The following is an 11,931-nucleotide window of genomic DNA, read 5'->3' as shown; positions in this document are numbered from 1 at the left end:
CAAAGGATACATCTGTGCCATCCGGTCCTCCATGGGTGAGATCGCTGTGGTGATGAGACGGTTAAACAAAGAACGCAGACAAGGAATACAACAGCATCCACACAAGGTTAAAATGGCAGCAAAGACTGCCATTGACACTAAAGCAGAGGACACAAGGGTTCGGTACCTGCCAAACGCATCCAACCATGTGTCCCACATGGAAGCGTTTATTCCAGAGGCTTCCTTCATCTTGCCATTCAGGGTCCGGAGCCCCGTAATGGCCTTCGTCAAGCTCCCATCAGCAGCTGTGTTATTAGGTAGATACGTGCAACATCTCTCTCCAAAAATAATGCACACACCCCCTTTTTCAGCTAGCACCATGTCCAGAGCGATACGGTTTTGGAAAGCCATCAGTGAAGTAGCGGACAACTGCTCATGAACCGCCTCAAACCCAGTCTGTGTCCAGTTACCTAGTCTCTGCACGTTGTAGTGAATGTAGTTGATCCTGTCTACGTTTTTGTTTATAGTGCACCACCAACAAATAGTAGATTCAAAACCTGCTGCAACTTGGTCAGCTAATTTATACTCATCAGGCACACCACGAGGGACCCCGATGGCATCGATGTATGTTGGGACATCAGTTTCCCACTTCAGCTCTCGTTTCTGTAGGTGATGCTGCTGCTGAGACAGAACATCGGTTAGTTGTGATGCAGAAATAGGATAAACAGAAACAGGTAACAACAAAGAAACCAGAGCACAAAGACCTGTCGCCTTCCGGGGTAATCTATCAAAAAGTTTGTCATCACCACACCACCACCAGACATCTGCACGAGAAACAGGGTTAAAGTCATAAGGTACAGAGATAACATCAGTACATTCTATGCCAGCAGGATTCCCAATTTTTTTCCCGCTCCCTGTTAGGTTGATACATGTAAATTCACCCGGAGCTACTTTTTTAGAAAAGACAGGTTTTGTTTCATCAATTGGTGCAAGAGGAAATATTGAATCATAAATCCTACACGTGCTATTAGGATTAGTTTTACTCATCACTTCAAGTAGACATTGATTAGTAATAGCTGCTGGTGTTATACGTAGCAAAGGCCTTGGTTCCATGCACACTACACAATCTTGATTTGCAGTTTTAGCAGCCTGTTCCACTAGTAATAGCCAGTTATTACTTAGTCCTGAAACACCTGTGCTGACTTTGAACCAGTCATCCACGGTTTCTACTTCCTTAACTGTTACTCCTTTTGTCCATGGAGAAGTAGTGCTCCCTCCACCTTCTTTAGACTCTTCACAAAGGTTAACTAAAAACTTTGGATCGGATCCCGATGTGTAAGCCCACAAGTAAAATCCCCAGCATGTTACACCAGAGTCTTTTTTCTTTATTGCAGGTGGAATAAGAGAATATGTGGTTGTGTTAATACCTATCTGTATTCCATCATCAGTATGTGAAATACTAAGTATCCGTTTCTGGTGTCGGGCGTACTCAGTAGTACCCCAGTGTTTTGTCCATTTATTTTCTTCGTCTGCCACTAGAGTGTCCCAGTTAGTGCTACGAACGTCATTTGTCATATACCAAGTGTAATCTCTGTAATCTGATGATAGTATGCTTGCCCAGGAGATTGAAACCACGACCATTGAATTTGGAGGAAAACATACATGGATACCCACTCTCATTCCATCAGCAGTGCTACAAGAGTATTTGTGATTGCTAACACCATGTGTTTGTGTCAGGTAGGAGCATAAAATAAAAGCAAAAATAACACTTTTGTTTGACATTTTAATAATTTGTAAGTTCGTTCGGCTCCTAAAGATGCTCCAGGGTTGTGGACAATCTTCACCAGTTTTGAGACGGTCAAACTATTAGGTTTAGCCCCCTTTGCAACCTGGCCTTTGCCCTGTAGGTCAGTGAGCCTCCGGAACTTATTCTTTCTTTTTTTTTTTACTTTTACTTTTGAGTTGAAATAACTTTTTTGCAATGTGACAAATGAACCCAAGTTGACCTTTCTGCTATTTTTACAGCTGTGGGAGTAGTCAGCAGCACCTGGTATGGCCCGTCCCACTTAGGAGAATACCAGTGTTTCTTCTTTATGCTCCTTATCAGCACCCAATCTCCAGGCTCCACTAATAGATCTTCCTGCTGGGACACAAAAGGAGGATCCTCAGTTTCCTTTTGTCTCTGTTTTTCTAACATGGTTCTCATATAATCAGCTAAGTTAGCTTCCTCATCCATTTCCCATTGATTTTTAAAATGTGGCAGTCTGTACGGCCTTCCAAACAATGTTTCAAAAGGTGTAAGCCCGGTTGTACTAGTAATGTTAATGTACAACTTTACCAAATCTAAACATTGCGTCCAGGGCCTCCCGGTTTCTTCAATACATTTTTTTAGCCTATTTTTAATTGTAGCATTCATTCTTTCCACCAGTCCAGCACTTTGAGGATGGTAAGCACAGTGATTTTTTAGATCTATGTGAAACATAATTCCGATTTTCTTTATAATTTGATTTACAAAGTGAGTGCCATTATCACTATATATTTTCTCAGGAATTCCATACCTGGGAATTATATCTTTGCAGAGTGCTTTTGCGACTGTTAGAGCGTCAGGGTTTTTAGTTGGAAAAAGTTCAATCCATTTGGAGAAAGCATCAATTATCACCAAGCAATACTTTTTCCCTTCACTTTTATTTAATTCTATAAAGTCCATGTGTATAACTTGAAATGGATAATGTGGGTTTGGAAATTTTCCTCTACGCGGTCTCAGGTTACCTTGAGAATTGTGTTTTGCGCAGATTAAACAAGTTCTACAAAAATTTTTTGAATAAGAAATAAATCCATAGGTAGTGTAATATTGATGTACTTGTCCGACCATTCCCCCTGTCGAGACATGTNGGATTTCTCTCTCCCCCCACCTCCCCTCCTCTCTCCTCCTCTGGTGTGACTGGCAGATGAGCTTGCATTTCAGAGCGAGCACATGTTCTCCACGTGACGGGCCGATGTGTAAACACTCACCTTCCCGCTAACACAATCACCGCCGGCTGCCTTCCCTCCTTCCCCGCCTCCCTCCCTGTTTCTGCGTCCCAGCCAGCGAGTCTCAATAACAACACCACATGGCAGCAGAGTCTGTGGCCAGCACCACTTATTTCTGCTGCCTCCTGAGATGACTTGCTTCAAAAAGCCCCCACCTCCCCCCCAAACCCCCTTGTTTCATACAGACGCAGTTCTCTTTGCCAACATGGATCATTATCAGACTTCCAGGAGGAATGTGGAGCTATTTTTTTTTCTTTTTTTTTTAATGGAAACTAGAGATGCTGCTGATATTTTAGCTCATCAAAACTCAGTTGTCTGTGCTTTTTATTGTGATCCACTGGGTTTGCTTTAGTTTCTCTCCAGTAAATGTGGATGTATGGTGTGTGTATGTTGCTCCAGGTTTGAGCAAAACTGCAGTGTCGGGTCAGGTGATCTGGGTTTCCCCCAGAAAACCTGCTGAGTCCGGTGTTAGGGACGGTAGAGCCGTCATCCAGCCACCCGTTGTGTTTTTGACTTAAAAGGTGTTTCAATTTAACAGAAAATTTGAAAATATTACTAGTTAATTATGTCATTGGAAGATCCATAAACAACTATAGTTTTAACATAAAAAAAATTATATTAAAATGTGCATTTTTTGCACTTCAGTTGTTTCATCCTAATCAAAGTGTCCACATTTTTTTTATCCTTGTTACTTTATTTGCTGAAGTTGTTAAGAGTTTCGAGCAGAAAAGACAGGAAGTGATTATGGAGTTTCAGTCAATAAAAAAAGCACCTGACCTCAGGTCAGATCATAATCAGTGAAACATAATCAATAATCTGACGTGTAATGACAGCAAAATTTAATATTTGAATTGTTGGCTGTGTGTTTTATGACTGTATGAAATACAGCATGAGCTTGTGCTTTCTTAGAAGGCACAAGCTTTCTTGTGGTTTTAAGATGTAACACCTTGTTAAAATATGATTGATATTTATATATATATATATACACACACACACACACACACACACACACACACTTTTTTTTGTTTGATACTTAAGCAAACAGTGTTTAGTGGGGGGAAACCCTGAATCATGAAATAAAACATCCTCTGTTTGATGAACCTTACCCGTGTCAGTGTCTGAGCCAGTGTTAAACTGTGTTCTGAGTATAATTCTTGCTTTTTTCTCCATAATTTGGCTGATTCTATGAACTGTTATCCAGAGCAACTTATATATGCTTTTCCTCTTTGTAACGGATTTTTTCGATTGATGCGTTAAATGTTAATTCATATAGACGGACGTGAAGCAAGGATTAAACATTCCCGTCTGCAGGCTCAAAGACAGCTAGTCGTAGGATTAAAGGAAGTTGAAGAGCAGGAAACCAAACACACACAAAAAAAATCATGATTTTAACTTATTTAATATTTAAAATGCAAATAACAAATTAGAAGTACCTTCTTGAAATGTTACCCTTAATACAGATAAAGTCACGTCCTGAGCAGGGGTCAAAGTGCAAAGGATCAATTCCAAGTTAAAAGCAAATCCTACAGAACATGAAAAAAGACAAAACATTTAGCGTCACACATGGTTTCATCTTCCAGGAGATGAATTGAAATAGGAAGTTAAATTAAAAGGGGATGAATGGGATTGATCAAAATTCAGCAGCTGTGTTTGGTCAGAAAAGAAGGAATCACAGGTGATTGGACAGATTGATGGAAAACTTATGATAACCGGTGAACTCGGTGGTAGAAGTGATTTTCCTCTGCACCCCCTCCTGAACTGCAGCGCTCTCTCTCGCCCTCCCAGGATCTGTCCGGCTCCATCGATGACCTGCCCACCGGCACCGAGGCCGTCCTGAGTCCGGGCGTCAGCACCTCCGGTGTGTCCAGCAGTCAGGGCGAGCAGAGCAACCCGGCCCAGTCGCCCTTTTCCCCACACACCCCGCCCCACCTGCCAGGCATCCGCGGACCCTCACCATCCCCCGTGGGCTCCCCGGCTAGCGTGACCCCGTCTCGCAGCGGCCCGCTGTCCCCCGCTGCTGTGCCAGGTAGAAGCTGCAGCCGTTTTAGGAGCAAGAAATTTTGCAGATTGAAATTTTGGTTTGTTTTGTTTTGTTTGTCTTGAGCCAGTGTGTCTCTGCTGTTGCCCAGGTAACCAGATGCCGCCGCGGCCGCCCAGCGTCCAGTCGGACAGCATGATGCATTCTTCCATGAACCAGTCACCCATGGGCCCGGACAGAGGTGAGAGCCTCTGGAAACACAAACTGTTAATCAGCATCAGTTTGTATCTGTAAACACACTGAGCTACAAACGTCCTTTAGCATTTATACAACATATAAGCAATGAGAGAGAATTTATTTATTGATGAATTATGAGATTCCACTATAAATAGGTGACAGTGTGTTGACCTTTAACCTCAGACTGCCAGGTTTCTACACAGTTATAAACCAAAGTCTTGGAAAAAATCCTGGTGTTTTTCAACTCTTCGGTTTTGTAGAATCTAAAAATGTGTCTAAAATAAGTTGGTCAAAATCATGAGGAATTTTCAGGCTGATTGTACAAAATCTGAGAAAAGATGCAACATCAACTTACTGAACATATTTTTCTAAGATAATTATTTTGTGGTTAGGGCTGAAACGATTAATCGTGATTAATCGATTATTGAAATAATGGTCAACTGATGTAGTAATTGATTAATCTAAAACTGAAGTATAGGTATTCTGAAACAGACCATTTGCTGAAAGAACAACACATTCAGACAGGAAATTAAGCAAAACTTGTACAAAACATATATACAGTTTGCATTTAAGATAAGAAAAAAACTTTTGGATATAAATATGTTTTATCTGTAACTCAAGTGGCAGTTTCAGCTTCGTCTAATTCAAATTCTGTAAAATAAAAGTGTCTTAAGCTGCTTTTGTGATCCACTAGCAATTGTCAGAATAATTGATTACTAAAATAATCAATAGTTGCAGCTCTATTTGTGATACACTTCATTGCTATTTCATAACAGTAATGGATTAATCTGTGATAATTTGAGAGTAAACAAGCTGCAAGCATCACTGTCAACAATTGTTGATTAAATTCATCGTATTTACATCAAATCACAAGAATTTCAGCTTCGATAACTAAAATAGTTAAGAGATATTGTCGTGATATAATTACGCAGTGAAACTTATGTCAAAATGATCTCAAAACATTTTAAGATGACAAGATAGGAAAATGTTCTCAAAACAAAAATAAGCTGGATAACATTCCATCCACATATCAAGACAAGAAATGCTCTTCTAGAGGATAAACTTATATTATCTGAAGGTGAATAAATTCTGAAAAAGTCCTGTTTGACATCCAGTCATCTCGACATGGTTTTGTGTAATTGCTTTTGCGTTATAATCATCTCGTCATCTCAAGATGAGATAACATAAATATCAAAACACGCCTGAACTCTCACTGTACATTGATAACTCCAGCTTGTTTTGCTCTGACATCAGTCCATAATGTGACTGGCTGTGGCTCAGGTGTTAAAATTGGTTTTCTTCTTGTTTTTGGGGCTGCACAGAAGTAATCCATGATAAATAAACCAAAACAGGTCAAAACATCCAAAATTAGCCGAAAATCAACAGAATATGTCAGTTGGTCAAAAGGGAAAATGTGCAGCAGCCTTCAGACCGAGACAATTAAGGAGTAATTTCACAGAAGCCATCATGTCCAGCTGTAAATGGGAGCGCTTTATAGTTTTGTTTATTAGAAACACTGAAGGCGTTTGGATCTGTGCTGCTCTGTAGGAATATCTTGTTGCTGAGCGTTACATACCGCCTTCATGATTTACCTCAGAGTCAGATCCCACAGTGACAGTCTGTGGGCGAAGCACAGAGAGCAGAGGCTAGTTTGAGTCTAGTCTGTTGGATCCATACAGACTTTGATCTAAATTAGCTGGATTTAATCATCCAGCTTTGGAAAGCTTGCCTTGCAGTTTCAGTCCAGCTAAATCTCTGTTTACATGAACAAAATAATTGTGGACTGTTCCTTCAGATGGGACTGTTTGTTATCCCTTGCCAGGTTAAATGAGGGTAGCAGACACATTATTAGTTTGTGTTTAGTCTGAGGGAAGCAATACTCTAAGCCACATTGTGACCTACTGTGCAAAAGTCTTGAACCACGCTTCTTTTCTTTATGCTTTCAATTGATTGGTCTGTTGAGTGGTCTTAATTAGTGCTTGTCTGCACTTGTAGCATCTCACTTTGGACACTGGATGCATTTGCACCAGGGCTGAAACGATTAATCATCATGAATCGATTATTGGAATAATCATCACTTAATTTAGTATTCGATTGATCGTTAACTGCATTGGATAGACTCAATGAAAGACGAACACAGTCAGAGCAGTAACTACACAAAAATATATACATTTTGCATTAAAGATTCTTTGTCTGTAAATATGTTCTACCCAGATCTTCTCAAGTTTTGTTTGATGTTAGCTCTGATGTTAGAAGTATTTAAGTAGCTGCAGATCTTCAGCTAAGTTATGTTGTTCCTTTTAGTCAAAGACATGTTGATTTTCTTATTTAAAGAAAGAATTGAATTATTTGTTTATTTGCATTTTCTGATGTATTTCTAATATTGCATAAATTGAGCTTACTTGGTTAACTGAAATGTCAGCAGAATTTACCTAATAATTTTTATCCGATTAATCGCCAGGATAACCGATTAACTGCTGGGACGATCGATTAATTACCGTAATAATCAATTGACAGTCAGAATGTGTGATAGAATGATTGCTTACTAAAATAATTGTTAGCTACAATCCTAATTTGCCCTCATTCTTGGCTTCCGTAAACTGCTTCTCTCCCTCCCTGTTCCTGTGGAGGGTTTGATGCTAAACCAACTGCAGACTTGCGTTTTTGATGCTTCTTGAAGTTGTTTTCATGGGCTCTGTCCTGAGCGACTGTTCCCTCTGAATCTCTTCCAGTGTACATGCGAAACCCTCAGATGCCTCCGTATGGGTCCCCTGGACAGCCTGGCTCTGCCTTATCCCCACGCCAGTCTACAGGAGGCCAGATACATAGTGGAATGGGACCATATCCCCAGAACAATACTATGGGAAACTATGGGCCTCAGGGGGGCCAGTACGGCCCACAAGGTGAGGCTTGATTTCTTTGCAGGATTTCTTTTGTGTTTTCATAAAAATGATTTCCAGTCATCACAGAGCAGCTGTAGCATTTTTCTGTGATTGACAACATCCACAAAAAAAAAAAGAAAAAAAAAAAACACTTTGAAATTCCTTCCTACTCGATGTAAATTATTAGATATCGCTTCACTTTGAAGTCTGAAGAAGTTCTGCCATGAGTCACGGCAGCAAGCAGAGCAGGCCGGATAGAGGCCGCTACAGTCAGACGGCCTGTCGGAACAGGCAGCACAGATTTAAATTCAGCCGAGTCGGAGAAACATTCCCATCACAGAAATTTTTTTTGTAGAAGATAACCTTGTTTTACAAAAATTACTAACTACTTAATGAGATCTCTGATCCTTCCAGGCTATCCCAGGCAACCGGGCTACACAGGGATGCCCAACACTAACTACCCCAGTGGGCCCGGAATGGGCGGCTCCATGAACCCCATGCCGGCTCAGGGCAGCGGGGGTCCGTACGGAAGCATGCCACCTGGCAGGATAGGCCCGGGGCAGATGGGTACTCGGCCCTACGGTCCTGGCATGGGCCCCAACATGGGTAGCATGCCTCCTCAGGTGGGGTCCGGCATGTGCCCGCCTCCAGGTATGAACAGGAAAGATGGGGGGGCCACCATGCACCACGGCCCTGCAAACTCCATACACAACAGGTACGTCCTTTTTACTTTACTTTTATTTATTTTATATTTTTTCTAAGGCCAGAGTATGTCTTTGCAGTCATAGTTTCATGCTTGGACATTTAACTCCTTTTTTTGTTGTTTGTTTGTTTGTAATGCAGTATAATTCCCCATCCATCCCCTTTACTTTTATATAAATATATATTAATGTAAGGTAGCATCAAAATGGTCTTAAAGTCTTAAGACAATGAAAACCTGATGGGGTAAACTGTCCTTTCCTGGAAAATAATCTATAAACTCTGTGAAAGTAACAAGGAAGAAGGGATTTGTTGAAAATGCCAGTCTGAAGTGTTCTACATGTAGTTTTACTAATGAGCAAACTGGTCCATTCTAAAGAAAAAGACATTTTTCTTCCTCCAGGCCCCCAGGTTATCCTAACATGTCCCAAGGTATGATGGGATCAGCGCCTCCCTATGGCCCAGGCATGAACAGCATGCATGGTGTGATGAACCAGGGAGCACCGGGACCTTACCCAGTGAGTGGGAACATGGCCAACAACACCCCCGGTGAGTCCTACGTACTCTGATGGTACCACCGCTGCTGTAACATCTCCTCTTATACAGCTGGATTTTTTCCCTCTCAAACACTAAGGGATGACACCTGGTTCTGAGTTTGGCATGGACAAAATGAACCCTGCCCAAAAGATCAACAACAAAGTTGATGGGACTCCAAAACCTGAATCCAAAAAGGTAAATGTCGTCATCTGAATGGTTTTTTGTTTTGCATTCTTGTTTGTACTTTATCTTCCATCTTACTGGTTATCTGCGTCGCCCTTTAGAAGTCGAGCTCTTCCACCATCACCAATGAGAAGATCACCCGCCTGTATGAGCTCGGCCCGGAGCCAGAGAGGAAGATGTGGGTGGACCGATACCTGGCCTTTGCCGAGGAGAAGGCCATGGGGATGAGCAACCTGCCCGCTGTGGGCCGCAAGCCTCTCGACCTCTTCCGTCTCTACGTGTCCGTCAAAGAGATCGGCGGCCTCACCCAGGTCAGACAGCAGTTTTGCACGAACTTATCGGTTTGGTCAAACCACCTGTGCAAATCTAACTTGGTGTTTTTTTTTCTTCCCTTCGTTCTTCCTCTCACTCCAGGTAAACAAGAACAAGAAGTGGAGGGAGCTGGCCACCAGTCTGAACGTGGGCACATCGAGCAGCGCGGCCAGCTCGCTCAAGAAGCAGTACATCCAGTGTCTGTACGCCTTCGAGTGTAAGATCGAGCGCGGCGAGGACCCGCCCCCGGACTTCTTCAACACGGACACAAAGAAGAACCAACCCAAGATCCAGCCTCCAAGCCCAGGTGAGACCTGCTGTCAGGCTATTCCACAAAGGACGAAGGTTTTCTTATTGTTCATGTGACATTGACGAAACTTCATTCATCTTCTTTTGTGGAAGCCACTGCACGCTTTTCAGATTTTAATGAAAAAAAATCACAAGTTAATAATTCAATAATCATATGGTACACAACAACAATCAAGTCATTACAAAAGAAAAAAACATACATTCAATACTCTGTTGGCGTAAAGCTAAAATAGCCCCAGGCATCACTAACAACTCTACAAGAATTAGCATTTCAAAAGATTTCAGAGACACCATGAAAATAATTAAGTGGGTCAAAAATAATTAAGCGTTATTCGACTGTAAATGCCTCCATACTGTGTCTAATTATTTTTGGTTATTTATTTATCACAAATAACCAAACTCCTCTGTGGTTGTAACAATGTGGCTGGTGGAACAAACAACAGGTTATAGGCTTGGTAAAGTTAGCTAAATGTCCACAGTTGTGTTTTCTTGTTTTGTTTTTCTTGTCCCCCACACTTTGAAGATCCCTGCTCTAGCACAGAGAATGCATGTGGATTATATGTGACAACCGGTAGCTTCTTTTGAAGCTCTTTTTCTCAATCATCTGGACCGACATTGAAGGTCTTCTGCGTTATCCGACTGTAAATGCCTCCATACTGTGTCTGTGTTGGGTAGAAGTCGGGTCAGAAAGGGCAGCACTCTGCTCCGGGGTGCGGCGTGTTGCCCCGGAGCTGTTTGTTTTGGATGGATGCGCGTCATAACTGCCAGGAGCAACACCACCAGGAGTGACTGCGTGCTGCCGTTGCCTCCGTTTGGCTGGAACCCAGGCCCGTCAGACGGTGGGCTCCGAATCTGCACAAGAGGCAACAGGGAGGGGAGGGGAAGGAGGGATGATCAGCTGGCACCATGAGGGAGATGTGGGCACAGAGGTTGGAGTTGCAGGGGGGGCCACGTGGGGGCCGTTAGGTGATCTGGTGATAGCCTGTGATGGCTCTGTGATTGGCCCAGAGCCACGGCAGCAGAGCAACACTCCCTGGAGATCAGGACGATGATGAATGGGGTCTCAGCGCATTGTGTGTGTGTGTCTGTGTGTGTGTGTATGTGTGTGTGTGTGTGGAAAAGTCACACAGTTCAGCGTCTTTCTTTCTGTTTCTGCCATGCTACATTTTTTTATATCCTTACAAGACCCCCCACCCCCTTCATCTGTAGTGGAGGGAAATCCCTGCCCAGAGGGAGGGGGGAGGGGTGGAGAGGCAGTGTGAGAACTGAAGAGGCTGATGTGAGAAAATGTGAATAAATGTGACCTGCCAGTGACCCCGGCTGTGTGTGTGTGTGTGTGCCAGCCAATTTAATGAATGGGAACCTGTGACTCATCAGACTGCCGTGTTAATAGTGAGAAGTCCTGGGCTCAAGTTAAGGATGAGCGATGCTATGTCACACACACTCGCAACACAAACAAGCCATCAGTCACTCTTTCACACACGCATGCACACACGCACACACACACTGTGTCAGATGGCAGACTGCCGTCTTCTACACTCAGGATCAGTAACGGGTCAGAGTCAGGAGGTAGAACAGTGAATTCCAGCGTCTCTAATTAATTAATCGCATTTGAATTGAAAACTGTACATGGACACAATAAGCAACATTTTTGATTCAAAAACTCTTTTTGCTGCCAAATTATGGATTGTAGACATATAAGCTCAGCATCAAATATATTTCTTGTTTTTAATCTGCTATTGAGGTTCTTCAACCATCAGATTGGAACAAAGTGTTGTTCTATCC

At 42.4% G+C, this 11,931-nt stretch overlaps 1 protein-coding gene across 1 annotated transcript in view; it reads left to right on the top strand.

Annotated features, from left to right (window-relative positions):
- Positions 1-11,931, top strand: part of arid1ab (AT-rich interactive domain 1Ab) — an 80,116-nt gene that overhangs the window by 61,383 nt on the left and 6,802 nt on the right. The window contains exons 5-12 of the mRNA XM_007558380.2: positions 4,795-5,035; positions 5,139-5,228; positions 7,957-8,127; positions 8,521-8,821; positions 9,209-9,354; positions 9,440-9,537; positions 9,627-9,836; positions 9,940-10,144. Coding sequence (XP_007558442.1) covers positions 4,795-5,035; positions 5,139-5,228; positions 7,957-8,127; positions 8,521-8,821; positions 9,209-9,354; positions 9,440-9,537; positions 9,627-9,836; positions 9,940-10,144 — 1,462 coding nt within the window. The remainder of the gene's footprint in view (positions 1-4,794; positions 5,036-5,138; positions 5,229-7,956; positions 8,128-8,520; positions 8,822-9,208; positions 9,355-9,439; positions 9,538-9,626; positions 9,837-9,939; positions 10,145-11,931) is intronic.

This window comes from Poecilia formosa, unplaced genomic scaffold (genome assembly GCF_000485575.1).
Source record: "Poecilia formosa unplaced genomic scaffold, Poecilia_formosa-5.1.2 Scaffold96, whole genome shotgun sequence".
NCBI lineage: Eukaryota > Metazoa > Chordata > Actinopteri > Cyprinodontiformes > Poeciliidae > Poecilia > Poecilia formosa.
This window is presented reverse-complemented; position numbering and strand designations above follow the sequence as displayed.